Source organism: Monodelphis domestica, chromosome 5, assembly GCF_027887165.1.
Source record: "Monodelphis domestica isolate mMonDom1 chromosome 5, mMonDom1.pri, whole genome shotgun sequence".
Lineage (NCBI taxonomy): Eukaryota > Metazoa > Chordata > Mammalia > Didelphimorphia > Didelphidae > Monodelphis > Monodelphis domestica.
The window spans coordinates 139,105,696-139,127,317 of record NC_077231.1 but is presented as its reverse complement, the minus strand read 5'-3'; the positions used below and the strand labels follow the sequence as shown (position 1 = coordinate 139,127,317).

Sequence of the window (21,622 nt, the reverse complement as noted above, 5' to 3'; positions counted from 1 at the left end):
ACATTAGTGATTGATATTTAGCTTTTCATTCTTTGGTGAACAAATTATTCATATCCTTTGACCATTTATCTATTGGGGAATAGCTCTTATTCCCATGTATTTGTATCAATTCCCTTCGGAAAAGATCCCTTGAATCTTTTCCAGAAAACTTTGCTGCAAATTTTTTTCTTAGTCAACAGTTTCCCTTATAATTGTAATTGCAATAATTTCTTTGTTAAAAAAAAAAACTTTTTGGTTTTATATTCTCAAAGTTGTCTCTTTTATTTTCTATGATGTTCTCTATCACTTGTTTAGTCAGCTTTTCAGAAGAGATTTTTATAAAAAGAATTAAGTAGCTATATAGAATAACAGTTTTTTAAAAAAAGACATGCTCATAATTTAGATACTACAACAGGTAACAGAACGAGTAACAAAAATATTTTGCAATGTTTTTAACATTAACTTAAGGATGTCAGAAAAATTTAAATCTGGAATGAGTTGAAGCTAGTAATGAAAAACTTAAGAATAGGAAAAGGAAGGGTTTTTTTTTCTTCTTTTTTGAGGGCAAGAGAATAATTTACCCACCTTACTGTGGGTAGAACAGTGAAAGCAAGGAGAACTACTTAACTCTTTATTTTGATTCTGATACATTTTTTTCCTCCAAAGTGTACTCTTGACTTAGAAAGTATTGGTTGACAAGGACATTGAAAGTGGAGATAAAAGGGAAGATAGTAGAAGAGTACCTAGGCAGGTAGGTGGCACAGTGAATAGAATACCAGGTCTGGGGTCAGAAAAACCCAAGTTCAAATCTAGTCTCAGGCACTAGCTGTAAATCAGCTAACCTCTGCTTCAGTTTCCTCATTTATAAAATAGGGATGATAATAATAGCACCAACATTATAGGACTGTTGTGAGAAACAAATGAGATGATAATAATAGTAAATCTCTTAGCTTAGTGCATGGCACATAGTAAGAACTATATAAATGTTAATTATTATTATTATCATGCTGGCCTCTATAAATTCAAGTGAAAAGGCCAAGATGAACTGAATCCCAGGATACTGAGAGAGCTTGCAGGTCTATTTGAGTTTCTCTCAGTGATCTTTGAAAAATTGTGAGAACAGGAGAAAAGTCACAGAACAATGGACAGGGAAATATTATCCCAATATTTCAAAAAGGAATATATGGAGTAGGTGATAATAGATTTTTCAAACAATAAGCCTAAATTTCCTCTCACTGTACCAAGGCCTTACACAGATACCTGGATTGCCTCCAGTTCCTCAGGAGTTAGGCATGGCTAATTTGTCTTTTTATCAGACTATTTTGTTGTTTTATTGACTCAACCAGAAAATGTTTCATCAGATAAAAAAAACAAGGCCAGAAGAACTTTTTATAGATAAACACCTCCCTGAAACCTTGTAATTACATTCTGCCCTCTTTGTGGCTATATCAACTTAGAGAGAGAAGAAAGGAAATCATTTCCCTACATTTCAAGATTTGGCAAAATTCTAGGATGCATTATTAAAAGAATAACTCATAGACATTTAGAAAGAGAGCCAGAGATCATGAAGCACCAGAATAGATTTATTTAGTCATTCCAGACAAAGCGAATTTCTTTTTTTTAAGGAGGGGGTTATCAGATGGGTAAATCAGAGAACTTGCAGTTGACATAGAACACGAGTATCTGTCAGTCATTGAATAAGTGAAGAACAGAGACAGCCTGACATATGGGATAGAGAACTGGTTTAAGAGAGAGGAAGACCAAGATTCAAGTCAGGTCTTTGCCATATACCAGAAGAGTATATAAGTTATCATAGCCTTAAATCACTTAACCTTTTACTTTCAGTGCCCCAGATATTCTAAGACTAAAACTAAAAGTTTTAAGGAAGGTTCTAATATGCATTAAGAAAGGAAGTTTCTCATCAGTAGTTCCCAATAGGGATGAAATCATAGGTCTAGTCTCTCCATATAAACATATATATATATATATATATACACTTATGCATGTATATACATATATAAACACATTATATATATATATGTATTATATATATAAACTCATCTATCTACCTTAAATATATACATATATATTTAAACTTGAAAGTTAAAGACCTCTTAAAAATGCTTTGGAACTCTTTAAAAACAAAATAGAGTTTAAAAAATTTGTTTGGGATGATTTACATATAGCTCTATCTGAAATGAAGGAATAGCTTGGATGATTTCTCAGTCTCTAATTCAAAGGAAACTTTTTTAGATAAGGTCTCAGATGTAATACTCAGAATTGAATTATAGACTTCCAAACTGCTCCGCAAACTTTAAAGCACTATATAAATGTCACCTATTACTGAGTTATTACAAAATTATCATTATCGTCATTGTCTTCTTCTCATGTCTTTTTGGTGAGGTTTAGAAAGAAAGAAGTTGTTCTCTTGTTATTATTCTTTTATATTTAATGTTATGTGACTATTGAATAGGTAGAAAAAAGATTGCTTTTTGTAATTGAATGACAAGTATCAGTATATAACTCAGCCTCTGTAGACTCACTAAAAGCATCTTTTGGGATCATTCTAGTGCCAAAAAGGATGACAGAAATGACATGTAATCATCTTATTCTCCCATAGTTTTAATTTCTTCTATTAAGTTTTTATACTTTGAAAGCTTTTCTTTCCATGTGGTTTGGAGTTTGTGAATATTAAATAAAATGTTCTTAAATTTTTATAGATCAATGTAATTTCTGGTGGCAAAGACTTGATATTGAATTATTATCAGAAGCACCTTCATTTCTCTAAACAAATACAAATAAATATCAAGATGATTTTTTAAAATTTATTTTTATAATTAACCTAATTTTATTCTACACAGAAGCTTAAAAAAAATTCTATTATCTGTAAGATTTTTTTCCCCTGTATTCAGACTGTACTAATCTCAAAAATGGATATGCCAAATCAAACTGTCTTTCTTTCCAGTTATTACTAACTGGAAACATGTTTGGTTATTATTTTGCTTATTAGTTGAATGGCACACATTTACAGATTCACAGATTAAGTTCTTTCTGGCAGGCCACCTTTCATGGTATACCATTAATATAATATTCAACAATGTATTTATCCAGTTGACTCATTTAAAAGGTTAATCTCAGTTTTCAAGAAAACATTCTCCTTTAGAGAAGTCTGCCAAGCCTAAAGTTTTAGCCAAGGATAAGGGATCATTGTGGAATTAAAATGATCAGCAGGAGCCAAAGACAACTTACTGAGCAGTGGTTCATTGCTGGAGAAAGAAATAATGCCAAGGCTTTGCCCTGAAGGCTCATGGTTTCCTATTTCAGAAGAACATAACTGAATCAGTTCTTTGTTTGGCACCTAGAAAGACAAGAGGAAAAATGAATGGTAAGTAAGCTTTGCAATTAAATGAAATCAAAACCTTGATGGAAGTATAATTGTGGGTGGGTGGATAGGGGAAACTAGAAGGGAAGATTGGGGGTGGTTTAAGATTAATATAGAAAGGAACATGAATAATAAATGCTTCAAGTGGCAATTACTTTAGGATTAAGACAGGAAGTAATAAGAGAATCAAATGCATTATGAGCCTCCTAAGGTGAAATACTGTCTTAGAGAAAGAAACAGGATGATCAAAAACTTTTCATAATGCTTGGGCACAGAGCACTTATATGCTTTTTATCTCTCTTTACTCTCTTATGACCTCAAAGGCAGGAATCCTGGACTGGAAGTTTTTCATCTTCCTCTCCTCTTGGGACCTGATCAGTTATTACCTGAGAGTGACCTTGGATTCTCAGAGAGGTCACTGGATGGACCTCACTAAGTGCTATTCTGTTTGGAGGCTTGGAAACTAAATATCTAGAAATTTACCTTCATTTTTTCCTTGTAGTCTAAAAAATTTATTCTTTGATATTGTAGCTTTGAAATTTGGTTGGGATGGTTCTTGGTAAGCTAAACTCTGAGTTTTGTTCTGTTTGTGCACTTTGGATTTTCTCAATCTGTACTTTGCTATTTGCTTCCAATACCAATATGGTTTTCAGATTTTCCTTTTTTCAATTTTTGTCTTGAAATATCTACAATTCTTAGAGCAATTGTCATGCCTTTACGTTTAATGTTTTGGGGTCTTTCAATGTTTAAAAGTTTTATTCTATTATTTTTCCTCTGCCTTTACATTTTTGCATTCCAAATCTTTCATTCTCTTTTTTCAAAGAGCCTACATAGAAAATGCACTCTCTATTTTGTTCTAACATACTAGCTTCTTGTTAGATATAGATTTTTTTCCTCTCAAGAATCCTAATATCTCTCCTTATTTCTTTGATATTTTCACTTAAGTCTTTGATTGCTCTTCTGAATTATTCTGGAGTTTCTTAAATATTCTCCAATGCCATTTCAGGGCCTTATAGAACTTGTAATATTTTCAACTACCTCAAGATATTTTGACATAATTTCCCTTTATTTATGAAGTGTTTGTATATTAAGATGACTCTTTCCTTCAACTATTTGGTCATTTCTATTCCTAGGTTAGCTTGGTCTGTCTCTATCAATCATTCTGCAATGACCATGCTGAAAACATGCTTCTTACTTCCAATTCTTTTCCCCTTTTGAAAGCCAAGCATAGTTACTTCCCCTTCTCAACTTTCACTGGTTCTGTTCTGTTCTCTTAGACCAGTAGGGTTGAATAAAGACTGTGTCCCTCAAAAAGTGAGAATGAACAATTGCTTCAATGAGACTCTTAGAGGCTATTGTAGTTGGATTTATTATCTACCTTTACCAGTGCCTCTGTTGGGACGGTATTCTGCTCTCTTCAGCTAACCTTCAGTCCCTAGATTGGTCCTTGGGAGCTGGTCACAAAGAGTTTGTGACCTTCAAAACACTGATGAATTAGGCGCTCTGGGAAGCCTTTATATTTGGGTCTCTTCTCTATTTCTCTTAGGTTTTCTCTTGGCTTCCTTTGAATTCCTTTGCAAACTATCTTTCTTTTAATCCTGCCATCTGCTTGTCTTGTCCTGTGCTTTATTAAATAATACTTCCCTTTGGATGACTTTCTTCTTTCACAGTCTTGTTCCTTAGACTCCACACTCTTGTCCAGATGCCCTTTTTCCTTCTTGAGTCATGGGGGTTATCTGATTCAGAGCTTAACTGAACTTAGAAGCAGAGGTTCTTTTAGAATATCATCAAAGACTGAACTTCTAGTGCCTAAAATTGTGGGCCCCAGGCCATGAGAGCAGAGAGGGGTATGAGGAGCCAGAGTAGAGAGATTGCACCTAAACTCCCTGAGAACAGTTCCTCCAAGGAAGACTACTAAGATCATCAGTTTGGAAACTAAGTACCTACATTTCTGTCCAAAATATCATTAGTCAAGTGAGTCCTATAGGGCCAATGTAACTCGGGGCTATAAGAGAGAGAAAGAGAATGGGGATGGGAACAAGAGAGTTACCGGGCTAATAAGCTGGTCTTTATTTTTTAAATGCTGTATTACCTGTGCTTGGTTCCTTCGATTTTTCTCTTCCTATCATTCTTGAGTTTTCTGCATTTTGGGCCCCTTTGCCTATATTTTGGGGGAGTATTGGAGGGATAGCTGCTCATTCTGCCATTTTCTCAGGATTCTCACATCCAAGAAATATTAAAAGAACCCACTGTGGTCCCCAGGACATTGGGAATAAGCTCAGGATGGGGAATCTATGGAACGATATTGGTGGTTTGTGGCTTTTCAATGGAAGATGGGAGCACAACTATCAAAGAAATCATATCCATCGAAATATCAAAGTATCATTACTTACATTACTGCAGTTAACTGCTGGAGAGTCTCTGGCATTTGTTGGACTTGAATCAGTAAGAGATGGAGAAGAATGTAACCTTTAAAAAGGAATACAGAAAGACATTTATTCTGGCTTGACTTTTGATCAAGTGCCAAATATTTGAGAGATCCTCATTATCTTGGGGTCTCATCTGAGACTGTTTGATTGATCAATTGATTTTTTTGGATCATAGGGATCAGGAGTCATGAAAGCTCAAGAGAGACTCTTCAAAATCATAATACACAGTTATGTTACACCTCTGTATAAAAAGTTTGCTTCCTTTTCTTTTATCTACTTTCCTATAATCTTTTCCAAATCACTTTGATTTTTTTCTCTTTCTTTCTTAACTGGTTTGGGTTGGAACAAGCCTATGGGAGAAGCAAGGGTAACTGTCAGTTCCAGGCCAATCTAACCTGGGAAGTTTGGACTTCATGAGATTCAGGGAGTATCTGAGAACTCTACCTAGTATACTTAGAACTATACCTGACCCTCTAGCTACCAGTGCCTCTTTCCTTCCCAATATTTCTTTGTATTTACTTATAAGTATCCATGTTGTCCTCCTTCTCCCCTACTTCCAGCATGTAAACTCCTTAAAGGCAGAAGCAGTTTTATTTTTTGCCTTTATATTGCCAGTGTCTAGCAGAGTTCTTGGCACATGTATGTGCTTAATAAATGCTTGTAGACTAATGAACATTGCCAAGAACCAATGCAAGAGATTGGAAAAGGCAATCAAGAAGAAAACTATTGGTGTAGCTAGGTTACTCAGTAGAAGAGAGCCAGGCTTAGAGATGGGAGGTCTTGAATTCAGATGAGGTCTCAAACACTTCCTAGCTGTGTGACCCTGGGCACGTTACTTAATCCCCAGCTCTTCTGCCCTGGACCAATGTTTAGTATTGATTCTAAGACAGAAGGTCAGGGTTTTAAAAAGAAAGAAAGAAAACTGTTGTAACCTTCTCACATTCCTAGAAAACTATCCAGAAGTAGAATAGCAATATTTTCAAAAGCACCATTTGGTATGTTGGGACATCAAATATTTAGTGTGAGTGAGGGTATACGTGGGTGTTGATCAGGGCAGTTCTGAAGTCTGATGATCTCCCCAGTCAGTCTGATGAGATGAAAAGATGTTACCTTTCTTCTGGAGGCATCTAAGGAAACGTTTTGCCAGCTACTTACTAAGAGGACATAGGCTTACTTAGAGGACACAGAAAAGGTCTGATTGGATCCCCAGGGTCCATTATTAGTTTAATGACATACATTCACAGACTCAAAGATTCACAATCCAGGATGATTGACTGACTGTTGACTGACTGGGACTCAGAGAAACCACCCTTATCTGTGGTTTATAAGAGGGATATGACAGATCAAACTTTTGTTCTTTCCTTTCATATTCCCTTATGTAGAAGGCTAGCTAGAGGATAGAGAACTGGACCTAGAGTCAGGAAGACATGAGTACAGATCTGGCCTCAGATACTTACTATGTGACCCTGGGCAAGTAATTTAATGTCTGCCTCAGTTTCTTCATCTGTAAAATGGGGATAATAATAGTGCCTATTTCCCAGAGTAGTTATGAGGATCAAATGCGATAATAATTTAAGTGTTTAACACAGTACCTGGCAACTAGTAAGCACTATATAAATATTAGCTTTATCTAGAAAATAGGTCAGCTTATTGAAAAGAGGGCCTGATTTGGGATGAGAGAAGCCTGTGCTCATGTATAGTTTTGTATTCAAACTGGGAACATGAGAATTAAAAAAAATGAGAAAGCCTGAAAGATATACTGAGAAGAGAATTTCCCAGTACCAGAAATGGCAACAAGAAGAACATTGAAAGATTTCCTATAGAAGCACATGGTAGAAACATATAGGTGCTGACCCATGTAACACAAGAGGGTGGTTCTTAGGATATGTTCATGTCCGTCCCATGAGAGGAAAGGTTATTTTGAAATCACAAAGCAGTGTGATCCCAACAACTAGTTTCCTAGTCAAGAGAGATTTCCTAGGTAGTACTAGCTTTTTGGCTGTCTCATAATTGATCCCAAAATTGAGAATCCTAAAGTTCAAGAGTTTATGTTGTGGTCCTTCTTAGAGAAAGAAGACAATCTTGCAAGTGACCCTTAGGGTTGAAGGACTATGTCACAAGGGATGGGGGACAAAGAGAGTTATAGATCTAGACCTTGCTTTCTCCCATCATCACAGTGAGGGCTGATGGAAGATTGGCTAATAGACCTAAAACATCTTTGCCTTTTGGTGGAATTCCAGACCACAGACTCATACTATGAGTCTGGGAAGGACTGTGTACAACTACATCTATGAGAGAGGTTCACTAGAATGTCAAAGAGTTGCCTTCCAAGGAGCGCTTAGGACCTACCTGAGTCTGTACTTTGGCATCAGTTGGTAGTTTGTAGTGATTCCTTTTTCTCTTTTACCTTTTCTGAGAGATAAAATAAATGCTGTCTCCCCCTATGTGCATTGTTCTCCTGGATACCTCCGTAAGAGCTAGGGACTGTGATAGTCATCATTAGGGGAAATCTGGACATGGACTATACCACGAATATATTATAAAGTTTTTCTAGTAATCACTCTAGTTAAGTGGCTGGAAACCAAGAAGATGTGATTCTTTTGGAAGACTTTTGAAAGGCTAGGACCTGGTTTGTGTAAGCAATGTCAGTCCAAACCTTGGAGAGACCTTGATCATAGGTCACATACATTTAATGAAGTATTCCCAGAATACATACCCTAGACAATTTATTCTTAAACTGATAAGACTACAATAAGGAAAAGACAATTATGATTACAGTCTTCAAGATGAGAAATAAAAAAATCAATCCACAAATATTTATACAAAGTTTACCATACTAAGCCCTTGAGATACAAAATAAAAAGAAAAATAATCCTTGCTCTCAAGGAATTTGCATTTTAATAGAGGCAACTAGATATAGATATAGATATAGATATGTAAATAAAGACGTGAAGTAGATAGAAGTTCACCTTAGTGGGGAAACTATTAGCTACACTTATTTTCAACTATAGAGCTTGAAAAAAACTGCTCTCCTTTTAAAGCCAATATTAGACTATCTACCACCTCAGAGAAAGGGGTAGAAGGAAAGGAGAGACTCTGTCTGACTCACAAAAATGTCAGGAAAGAATTGTCAAAAATTGTTTCTTTATGCAATTGAGGGAAAAAAGAATAATTTTTTAAAAACTAGTTTTACAGTCACAGCATTAGAACATTTCAAAGTTGGAGGGGATTTCAGAGGCCAGATATTTCCAATCTATACCAGAAGTCCTCTTCAAATGTACCCAGCAAGTTCAGCCTTTGCTTGAAGACATCCAATGAAAAGGAACTCACTGCTTTCCAAGGTCGTCCCTTCCACTTTGAGACAGTGTTTCTTAGAGAAATTCTCTCATTTTGTCAGGAATTGAGGTAGAGTTCACTGGACTATGGTTTTCAGTCCCCATTCTCTGCATTTTTTTCAAAAATCTGGAAATTTTGCCCTCCTGCAATCTTGAAGTACCACTCTTGTTTTCCACAATCTTTCAAAGACCCATGGCAGAGGCTCACTCATATTTTTCAGGATCCTGGCTCACTGAGCCCTAACTTATATGATCTTTTTCCTTTCTTAGAAAACATCTTTATCTTCGATCTTAGAATTAATACTGTGTATTGGTTCCAAGGCAGAAGAGTGGTAAAGGGTAGGCAATGGGGGTTAAGTGACTTTCCCAAGGTCATTCAGCTAGGAAGTGTCTGAAGTAAGATTTGAACTTAGGACCTCCTACTTTGGACTTTTTCTTTTTTTTTTTACTACCTTTTCATATATCAATTAATATTCCTACAAGACTTTATAAAGCACCTGCCCTGGATGAGACATTAAATTAGCCTGGAGATACAAAAGTAAAAAATCAGAAAAGTCTCTTGCTTTCAGAGAACTTATATTCCAATAGGAGAAACTTCCTAGAATACAAAGTAATTTTGAAGAGGGGGTGCTAAAGCTAAGAGAACAAGAAAATTTTCATGAAGAAGATAGCACTTGAGCTATTCTGTGTAGGTAGCTAAGGATTTTATGAGGCAGAGGTAAGGGAGTACAGCCTATGAAAGGCAGAGAACAGAGGTGGATTTTCATTTATAGGGCATAACAAGTAGGCCAAGTTAGCTGGAAAAGAGGGACTTAAGTGAAGTGGAATAATATTCAATTCACCTAAAAAGGTAGTCTGGAGCCAAATTATCATAGGGTTCAAGTGCCAGCAGAAAGGTTTGAATTTGATAGTAGAGACAATAGGGAAATATTGGAGCTTTTGGAGAAGTGACATGGGCAGACCTATGCTTGAAATATATTACTTTAGCAGCTGTGGTAGAGAATTGATTAGAAGGAAGGGAGTGGTTAGGTCCAGAGACTAGTTAGGAGACTATTAAAATAGTCTCTTGTTTGTCGTTTTCAGTCATGTCTGACTTTTCATGATCTCCTTTTTTTAGGGGGATTTTCTTAGCAAAGATGTTGGAGTTGTTTGGCATTTCCTTCTCCAGATCATTATATAGATAATAAAACTGAGGCAAACAGTTAAATGACTTACCCAGAAGTAGATGTCTGAGGTTGGATTTGAACTCAGAACTTCCCACTTCCAGCCCTTAGCCGCCCTCCACCCTCAGACTCTATCCATTAGACCACCTAGTACAGTGATGATGAACCTTTTAGATTGAGTGCCCAAACTGCACCCTCATGCTACATGTGAGTCATTCCCTTATCCCAGACAGGGGAGGGACTCCCATTGGGCTGCTGGACAGAGGGGTGGGCAATGTGATAAAATGTCCTTAGGAGTGGTAGAAAGGGGGAAGGGAGCAGCCCCCTCTGGCACACATGCCATAGATTTGCCAACATGGACCTAGTGGAATAGTCTAAATAAGAAGAAATAAGAGCCTGAACTAAGGTCATGGCTATGAGAGTTAAGAGCCAGGAATGTAGGTATGAGATGTTATGGAACTAGACTTGATAAGGTAATGCATGTGAATGGATATGGAAGATAGCATGAGAGTGTGAAGAGATAAAGATGAAGCCATGGTTGTAAACCTTTGTAACTGGAATGGTGGTAGTGGTCTCCTTGCTTCAGGTTTCTCTACTCTAGCCACCTTTCACTCAACTGTGAAATTAATTTTCCTAAAGCCCAAATCTAGCCATGTCACCTCCCACCCCAACAATCTACTGAAAAAAATCAGTGGCACCCTTTTACTTCCAACATCAAATGTAAAAACTTCTTAGCATTCAAAGCCCCTTGCAATGTAGCCCCCTCCTACATTTCCTGACTTCTTATACCATACTCTCTTTTCTTTCTGCTTATCCTTCAATTCAGTGATACCAGTAGTTTTTCTGTTCATCAAATAAGACATTCCATCTCCAGACTCTGGGCATTTTTCACTGTTGGAACTTCACACATGGAATGTCCCTCCTCATCTCAATCTCCTGGCTTCCTCCAAATCCCAGCTAAAATCTCACATTCTGTGAGAAATCTTTTCTCATGTCCTTTCATCTGTACCTTCTCTTTGTTGATTATCTACAATTCATTTGTTATAGATCTAGTGTAAGCATAGGCTTTTTTTCAACACTGTCTCCCTTATTAGATTGGGGGAGCTCTTTGAAAGCAAGGATTGCCTTTTTTACTTTCTTTGTATCCCCATACCCAGCATTTAGTATAGTTGAGGGGACAGTTAGGCTAATGGATTGAAAGCCAGGCTTAGAGAGAGGAGGTCTTGGGTTCAAATTTGGCCCCTGACCCTGGGCAAATCCCATTGCCTAGCCCTTACCAATCTTCTGCCTTAAGAGTCAATATTTAGTACTGTTTCTTTTTTTTTTTAACCCTTACCTTCCGTCTTGGAGCCAATACCATGTATTGGCTCCAAGGCAGAAGAGTGCTAAGGGCTAGGCAATGGGAGTCAAGTGACTTGCCCAGGGTCACACAGCTAGGAAGTGGCTGAGGCCAGATTTGAACCTAGGACCTCCCATCTCTAGGTCTGGTTCTCAATCCACTGAGCTACCCAGCTGCCCCCTTTAGTATTGTTTCTAAGACAGAAGGTAAAGTTTAAAAAAAATGCTTATTGTTTGACTTACCAGTTATTACCTGACTTACCCTGGACAGAAGGAGCAAAGTAAGAATTTTGGGGTAAAGATTATAAGTTCAATTTTGTGCATATAGAATTTGAAATGCTTATGGAATATCCAATCTGTAACATCTAGTAGTCAGTTACTATAGGGAACTAGATTTTAGGAGACAAAATAGGTCTGTTCATATAGATCTGTAAGTTATATACATATTCATATTAATTGAACCCATGGGATCTGATGAAAGAGCATAGAGAAAGAAAAAAGAGGCCCCGAGAGAGATTTTTGAGCTATGCCCACAGTAAGGAGGGAGGATGTCAATGATGATTGAGCAAAAGAAACCAAGGAATAACCAGACAGAAAAAGAAAGATGAGTCATCACCCAGAGAGGTGAGAGTATCTAAGAGGAGAGAATGGTCAACAATTTTCAGTGTAACAAAGAGAGCAAAAAAGGATGGAAACTGAGAAAAGGCCATTGGAATTAGTAGCCAAGGCATCATTTGGTAACTTTGGAGGAAGCAGTTTTTGGTAAGTGATTAATTTGGAAGTCAGATTGAAAACAGTTGGGAAATGAGGGAGAGAAAAAAATGGAAGTAATGTGGAGAGCTTTTTCTAGGATTTTGGCTTTAAAAGGGAGGAAAGGAAGCATTATACTTTAGGGTATGGCAGGATCAAATGAAATGGATTTTTTTTGAGAGTTGGGGATACCTGGACATATTTGTAAGTAGCAGAAAAAGAGCCAATAGATAGTGAAAGCATATGAATTGCACATTAGTCATTTTTGTTCTATCCTTTCAAATCTAAAGATTGTTCTCTTTGGCAGAAAAAAAAATGAAACAAAACAAGAGACCAGCAGCAGTTCTATGTTTTTTTTTTCCTATGGTCTCAGCATTGTTTCATCCACCTTGAGCAGGTGTCATTGATTCTCTTCTTGTCACCAATGTAGCAAAACCAAATCCTGACAAAAATCTTTTTGGTTATCTTTTGCTTTCTTCATCAGCATAAGTTCTTTTCAAGCCTTGGCATTCTTGCCATTCTTATCAAAGATCAGTGCTATTTATAATCTTTCTCCATTATGGGTTCTTGCTTCCATCTTCTGAACAAGCCTTTTAAAAATCCAAGTTAATTGATGATTTCCCTGTGCAGTCATATCAATCTCTTTTGACAACGTCTTTCTTCTTCATTGAAACTGCTTCTGTTTGTGTTTTCAGAATTTGGTTTTTGGGAGAATCCCAACCTTCCCAAACTGATTTCCCCTGAAGAACTTTAGGCCATGAAATCTTACCTGTCTTTTCCTCAAACCCTTTGAAAACAGCCTTCCCAAGTCTAAGGTGCATTTCAAGATATGTCTGGTATTTCAATTTCTATCACAAATCCTGCCAAGAACTTTCCCACCCTCCCTCTTTTCTTCCTTCTCTCCCTCCTTCCCTGTCTCCCTTCCTCCCTCCCTTTCTTTTCTCCTTCCTTCCTTCCTTCCTTCCTTCCTTCCTTCCTTCCTTCCTTCCTTCCTTCCTTCCTTCCTTCCTTCCTTTCTTCCTTCCTTCCTTCCTTCCTTCCTTCCTTCCTTCCTTCCTTCCTTCCTTCCTTCCTTCCTTCCTTCCTTCCTTCCTTCCTTCCTTCCTTCCTTCCTTCCTTCCTTCCTTCCCCTTCCATCTTACAGACAATACTGTGTATTGGTTCCAAGGCAGAAGAGTGGTAAGGGCTAGAAAATGGGGGTTAAGTGACTTGCCCAGGGTCACACAGCTAGGAAGTGTCTGGTTAATTAATTAATTAATTAAACTAAAGGTATTGCTTCTGGGGTACTGACACAGACTTTAGGACAAAATTATTGTCCAATTGGATATTATAGTTGTCAACTTGATCCAATAGCTGCAGGTACAGTTCCTAAGGGAACTGTCTAAGGGGTGTAGCAGCTGCTGCAGTGTTAGACCAGAAGTGAGCAGATTTAGTTTTGGGATGTCCATTGACTGTGTATTGTTCACATCAAATAGAAGTACTAGTAAGGAAATTTCATGCTCAAGCTTATTCAGATCAATGAATTTCTAATTATGAAATTATTCTCCTGGGTAGTGAGAACATCCAGTTGAGGAGGTATAGCATATTACATCTAACTACTCTTCTTCCTGATTTGCCAAAGAATGGTGAACCATTACATGAGTGTGTGGAAGTGGTAGATCTAGTGGATATGCCTAGGAACCTAGAGATTAGGAGGGCATTCTTTAGGACTTTTTCTTTTAGTTTTTTTTTTTCTAGGACAGAGGCTAGCCTGTACTTTGTATATAGACAAAATTCATTTGGTTTTGTCAGAAATACAAATACACATATCACACACTCTAGCAACTTGAACAATTTTATCCATCTTAGTAAAATACATAATAGGAGGATATTTGTTGTCACAAAGATCACAAGACTAGTCTGAAAAATAAGTAACCATAATAGAAGAAGCTCTCTGTTTTAGTAATATTTTAATAATAGATATCTATATCTAGAATCAATAATTTGTAAGGCTTGTAATTTTGGTATAATAGAATTTTCAGAAAGGATTTACATGCTGCCAAAAAAATGGAAATGACTGATATGTCAAATTTTGATTGTAATATTTGATTCCTTAGTACAGGTCCAAGTCCTTTAAAATTACAAAGCCTACATAGAAACTTAACATTATTCTGTTTCTTGAAGCACTTTTAGAAACAATAACTGGGGGCAGCTGGGTGGCTCAGTGGATTGAGAGCCATGCCTAAAGATGGAGGTCCTAGGTTCAAATCTGGCCACAGCCACTTCCTAGCTATGTGACCCTGGACAAGTCACTTGACCTCCATTGCCTAACCCTTACCACTCTTCTGCCTTGGAGCCAATACACATTATTGATTCTAAGACAGAAAGTAAGGATTAAAAAAAAAGAAATAATAACTAATCCTCTTCAGAGCAACAAGAGAAAGCTGAGGAATTACTCCAGAGGGAGAAATAAAAAGAAAAAAAGAGCTGAGGATCACTTGAATATTCAAGGAAAATGTTCGATTTATAGTCTGCTTTCTGGGTGGTTCACAGTGAGCAGCATAATAGTTAGATGTTCTTCCCTATTGATTTATAGTTTTAATTCCTTACTAATGCACATTTGCTTCAGTTTTAAGATTAGTACTGCTTCAAGTCATTCCATACACAGGTATTAATTTTCCTAAAACATAGCTTTTGCCATCTCATTTCCCTGATGAAAAAATCTACAGAGGTGAAAAGAAACAGAGGAGACTAGAAAGAATCTTGATTATAAAATTAGAAGACCTAGTCTCAGATCACTTTACTTCTTGGAGCCTCAGTTTTCTCACCTGTAATATGGGGGGTTTGTATTAGCTGATCTCTAAGGTTCCTTCCAGCTTTAACAGTTGATGAGTCTATTAGTTTCTTATAGTCTGTAAGATAAAGTCCAAATCTATTACTTTGGAATCCAAGGCACACCATAATTTGATTTTTGTTGTTGTTGAGTTGTTTCAGTCATGTCCAACTCTTTGTGGCTCTATTTGGGCTTTCTCGGCAAAGATACTGTAGGAGTTTGCCATTTCCTTCTCCAGCTCATTTTCCAGAAGAGGAATTGAGTTAGACAGGGTGAAGTGACTTGTCTAGGGTCATACAGCTAGTAAGTGTGAGGTTGTATTTAAACTCAGGAAGATGAGTCTTCCTGATTCCAAGGCTCTCTCCATTATACCACCTAGATGCCCATAATTTGATTTTACCTTATTTAATCAGACCCACCTCCTCCAATCTATTTATTTCACTGCTGCTAGTTGAGCTAACTCACAGGCCTCTCATCTCATGCCCAGGCTTTCTCTCCCTAAATGCCCTACCCCACTTCATTCTAACTATTCAAAGCCTCCCTACCCTGCAAGATCCACTTCAGCTTCGCCTTCCTTCACAAAATCCTCTCCTTTTCTCACCTTTGGAATACATTTGTCACAGAAGCAAATAATAAAATTTCTGAGCCAGAAGGAGCCCTACAGATAATCAAATCCAAATTCTGCCATTTGCAGATGAGAACATGGAGATTTAGAGAAGTGAATCTCTCTCCCAAAGCTCACAGATTGTCAGTGTCACAACCAGGTCTAGACTCGAGCCTCCTGGCTCTCATTACCGCTGCACCAGGAGGTGTAAACCTCATGCTAGGTGAGGACTGAACCAAGTGAATTGAGAAGGTGCAGAGAACTAAGCCCTTGATAGACCCTCCAAAAGGTGGATGAGAAGAAAAAGGGCCTCCGAGAAGCCACACATGGACCATTAGATAACTAATAAAAATGGAGCAGACCACGGAAATATGCTCTATATGATAAATGCCCCCAAATCCAAGTAATGTTTCAAAGTTCTATATCCTCAGTGAGTCTGTAAGAAGACACTATGCTGTGATAAGGACATGGGATCACAGATGCAGAGCTACAGGAAACATCAGAGGCCATGCATTCTACCACTCTCATTCTACAGATAAGGAAACCAAGGCTTAGAGAGGTGACTTGCTGAGGGTCCTACAGGTGGTACCATAGTAGTTCTGTATCTCTCTGAAGGAGTCGATACAATTCTAAGCCCCCAATCAGCAATTAAGAAATATTTGTTGAAAATTAGATGTAAAAAGCTAAAAAATAACACCAACTCATATAGTACTTTAAGATTGACACAGCTTTATAACATACATTTTCTCATTCAATTCTTAGAAAAATTCTGTGATACAAGTGATAAAGTAATTTTTACCCTCATTTCACAGATGCAGAGACTGAGTCTAAGAGAGGCAGAGTGACATGTCCAGGACCCACACAACTAATAAGTGACTTTGGTAGGATTGGAGTCCAGGTTTTCCTGACTTTAAGACTCATGTTGTATTTACTATGCCAAACTTCCTTTAGATCAAAGCCATGTGACAGGAAGCCACAAGGTTCAGCCTCTGCTTTGCTGCTACTACTACTACCACCACTACTACCGAAAACACATATACACACACCACATAACACACTTGAATTTTGAATCCATGTAGAATTACCTCTGCAAGTCGAGGACTTCATTTTCAATCTCTGTTCCTATACTACCAGCACCAAGGACTGTTCCTGTAGATATTCCAGGCACACTAATAAAAGACTGTCTGGAAGCATCTAAAGCCACAGAAAACACAAATAAAAACATGAGGAAATGGGGAAAAGACTCCAGTTACAAGTATGTCATCTTTCGTTAGATTTAGTTTAAGGTTCTTTTGTGTTCAGAGGGAATTCCCACAGCACTTTTAAAAACTGAAACCCAGCTGCCTTAAAATGTGTTTTACCATTGGGTTCGAAATCCAGTTATGACATTATACTTCAGTATTTCAAAAGAATAAACAGGAATTCATTGGCTAAGGGTTAAACCACAGAAACATTACTAGTTACCCTTTTGTGCCTGACTAGTGTGCATCAGTGAACATATTTTGAGGCAATTATTTAATACTTTAAAAAACTAAGGAGAACAAACTATTACTTTGACCTAATTCACAAATGAGTTAATTACATATGGTATATGATTATTATAATCATTGTAGTAGTTAACATTTATATAGTGATTACCATGTGCCAGGCACTATGCTCGGTTCTTTACAATTATTATCTCATTTGATCCTCAACACCCCTGGGAAGCAGGTTATTATCCCCATTGTAATAACTGAGGAAACTGAGACAAATAAAATTTTTTTAGGTGACTTGCATGGGGTTACACAGCTAGTATGACTGGATTTGAACTGAGGTCCTTCTGACTCTAGGATCAGCATGCTCTCAACTGTGCCATCTAAGGCAAAGTGTCATTTCCAGACAACTGGCATAAGGTAGACAAGGGTTAGCAGCCCAACCATGTGTGGTCTTGAAGAAGTAAGGCAGGATATGCTGGAATTAGCCTGAACAGGTTCAAGAGAAGGAATTATTAAACTTTCAGTATGAGCATTCACATTGGCAAACGCTACAAATTAGGGTTCGATTTATTGTTTTGTTGGCTGTCAAGACTTAGGAAAGTGGTGGTGAAAATGGTAACACTTTCTCTTTAAAAGTGGGTAACTCAGTTGAACACAAAACTGTCAAAAGACTTTAGGTTTAGAGCTGGAAGGGATTTCAGAGACCAACCCCTTTATTTTATGAGTAAGGGAATGGGGGAAACCAAAGAAATAAGCTGCTTTGCTGAGGCCATCCAAGGTCGTAACTGTCAGACCTGAGAGCCGAACTCAAAGATCTTCACAGAAAGACTTTAGAAGCAACATCGTCTCCCAAAACATCTTCTAGCTGATCTTCAATTGGCTTTGGCAAGTATCAGAAGGAAGTGAGTCACCTTATTCCCATTGGAAAATCCAATCAACAGCATGATATTTCTATTCCAACATTCTATAATTCATTGGGAGGCATGCCAAGAATCTTGTCTTTTGCAGTTTTCCCTCTCTGGATCCCTATCTCCCCAAGATGTAGGATTGCCTTTCTTTGGGCTACATCTTAGTGATCCCCTGAAGCCAAGGACCAAAATCTTAGGGAAGTGAAAATATGCTCTTTGCATCTCCTAAAACAATAGACCTTGTGATCACAGCTCTTCCCAAGAGGACCCTGATATATGCATGGAGTAGGTAAGATTTGCGAAATATCCCTATGGGAATATTTCAGAAAATGCCACCTCCTTCCTATATGAAGCCTTTCCTAAGCCCCACAGCTATATTATCTTCCCCTTACCAAATTATTTCACACATATATACATATATATATGTATATATATATACACAATCATATAGGAACATAATTATCTCTCTTGATGGCTTATGAACTTATTGACGGCAAGGACTTTTTTTTTTGTTTTTCTATCCATCCCCTCCTAGCATCGTTCCTTCATTTTTTTTAACTAGACCTAGTGTTATAATTAAAATAGTTGTCTGCCATAAACTGTGATAATTAAAATGGTTGATGGTGTAAACTGTAGTGAGTTAAAATGGTGGAAGATATAAATTGTGATAGATATAAGAGAGGGTGAGTAAATTTGACTGCAGAAATATGTTTCACTACAGTGTCTTGGTTTCTAAATCAAATATATAAGGTGGTCGCCAGGGAAATATTCCCAATTATTCAATATACCCAAGTTAACTGGGTTTTATAGAGATTTTAATTAATAATACAATGAGTAATTAAAGGAAAGAGAGAAAAAGGAAATAAGTATGAAGGGCCTTAAGCCAACATGGCCTAGACCTGAGTCTTAAGAGAGAGAGATCAGTCAGTCAGTCTTTTATCACTCACCACAAGGTCTCTCTAAAGCAAGGATGTAATTAATTGGGCTATTGAGAATTTTGGGGATATTGATATCTACATATTTATAGTACTGTTCTTTATTTTAAAGATGAAAAATTGTTAACCTTGTTCAATTCATTTGCCTTCTACTCACAGTGATCATGGCCAGATATTAAGAGGAAATGGATCTCATTTTTGGTGAGAAAGCCTTGCATCTTTATTTTCTTAGCTGACACAGTATGTCAATGATTATAAGCTATATTTTTGAATTTTTAAAGACTTTTATTATATTTTTCTTGCATGTGCAATATACTATTTTTTTATTTTTTCTCTCTTTTTTATACTTGAAGCACATGTCACCAGCATTAAGATTTTCTTTAATTTTTTATTTTTCAGTACTACAAGTTTAAGACACATTTGCTAATGCATGCCCTAAAAAGTTTGTGACTATAAAAATGATGCCACTAATGATTTAAAAATTATGGGACTTTGCTTAATGATTCTGTCTGATTCCAGGACAAGATATACACACAAGAGCCATTGCACAGAGCCAAAGAAAAGCCAATCCAGGATGGATTGATGCACTTCTAGGCCAATACAAAGGTCTTGAACCTAGTGTGAAGACTCGAGGTTACTATGTTTATCATTGCTAGACATAGGCTTTCCTTGTGTTCACACTCACTCTGAAAATATTCACAGACGAGTATCCCCGAAACCTTGGCTCATAATCTGGTCCCTTTTCTGCCTTTCATAGTGTGGCAACTTTCTGTAGTCCTGGCTACTGACTGGGTAAATGCATCATTGCTTAGATCATTTTGATTGGGCCCTGATTGAAGAACCTGTTGTAGATTTATTTTTCTTTTACTTGGAATTTTTACACATAAGACTTTGATAGTCTATATTTTCATCCAGAAATAGTTTTCTTTTCTTTTTGATTTTTTTGATATCTTTTTAATATCTCTTGCTAATTGATTCATATACCTCATACCTCAGCCATGCATCCCTAAGTGATCTTGTTTTTTTAATCACCCTCTTAATGGGGGGAATGTAAAAAATATCATTATTTAAATTGCAAAGTTTAAATTCCTTTTGAGAAGAATTTTAGGTAAAGAAGATGCTACCTCTCTGAATCCAGAACTGAACTGTTGGAGAAGATACGATGAAGAAGCCTCCAGACCACAGTTGCACAAAATTGAACTTTGGGTGTGGTTGATTGAACATTTATTTGTATGTATACTTTCATGCCAAAGGGGACTGCCCCCTAACGGCTTTTTGTCAATGCGTTCAGTAATTATTGGTTTTGTTTCGTTTTTTTCTCTTATCCTCAAATTATTGTAATCTTTAAATTGATTATGTTTTTATGATCCTTTGGGGAAGGACTTCTTCCCAGAGGATCACACGGGGGGGAATGTAAAATTGAGATTTGAACTCTGGACTTCAATCCCCACAAGCCCTTGCTCCACTTCCCCAAAATGCTTTGTAATCTCACGGAATTCTGAGGTGGACGAGATCCAGAAGGTATTTAAGCTGATTTGCAAGGGCTTTTGAGGCTCTCTTTTTGGACTTCCGTTTTTGGAGCAGACGTGGCTCTTTCCATAATGTAGGTGAGGTCTTGTCTAGGCCTCTGGCCTAGGCATGTTTTCCTTATCCTGTATTTTCTTTAATCCTTAATCCTTAATAAACCTCTAAAAAAATATAATATTCCTTGCAGAGAGAACTAATTTCTACCTGCCTCAGTCTCCCCTAAATTTTAATTGTTACACTAGTTAAAGGGGACATGGGGAAAGCCAGGGAAAGAACTTCCTCATTTGATGCACATGGGCACCTGGTCTGCAACTTAGAGTCTTAGAAAAGTTGAATAGGTCTCTAAAAGATTTAAATCACTACCCAAGTACCATTATGTCAGAAGCAGAATGTAAACTAGATCTTCCTGATGCTGAAGCTGGTTCTCTAACCATTATACCCTACTGTCTCTCCAGCTGCCACATAGGAGGCACTTAATGTCTATTGACTGATAGAACGTAAACTCTTTGGGAGTATGGACCATTTTGTCCTTGCCTTTGATTTCCCATCCCCTGGCACAGTGGCTGATGTATATTAACTGTCTAATAAATGTTTGTTGATGGATTCATTGACATAGAAATAGTTTCAATGATAGAATCATCATTCTCTTTTTTCTATTACTCTTTGTGTAACACTTCCAGAATCTAGAAAGCTTGTCCCCAAGCAGAATATTGGCTTCTGAGGCATATCTTAGCCTGGAGTTTAGCCCCTTCACAGTTCAATGTATAATTTCCCAAACTCTAAATCAAGATTTTTTTCTTCAGCACAGAGAAAAGATCCAAAACTAAACCAAAAGGCAAATTGGCATAATGGATAGAGAATTGATTTTAGAGACAAGAAGATCTGGATTGAGGTCCTGCCCCTGAAACACACTGACTGTGTCAGCCTAGGCAAGTCCCCTGACAACTCAGTGCCCTGAATGACTACCTAAAACTATCCATTTCAG

General features: G+C 37.2%; 1 protein-coding gene across 2 annotated transcripts in view; it reads right to left on the bottom strand.

The window, feature by feature from the left end:
* The window catches only part of BMAL2 (basic helix-loop-helix ARNT like 2), a 104,668-nt gene that overhangs the window by 5,618 nt on the left and 77,428 nt on the right, over positions 1-21,622 (bottom strand). For both annotated transcript variants that reach the window (XM_056799427.1, XM_056799426.1), the window contains exons 13-15: positions 16,878-16,986; positions 5,755-5,830; positions 3,229-3,337 (exon numbers count right to left, since the gene is read on the bottom strand). In XM_056799427.1, coding sequence (XP_056655405.1) covers positions 3,229-3,337; positions 5,755-5,830; positions 16,878-16,986 — 294 coding nt within the window. The remainder of the gene's footprint in view (positions 1-3,228; positions 3,338-5,754; positions 5,831-16,877; positions 16,987-21,622) is intronic.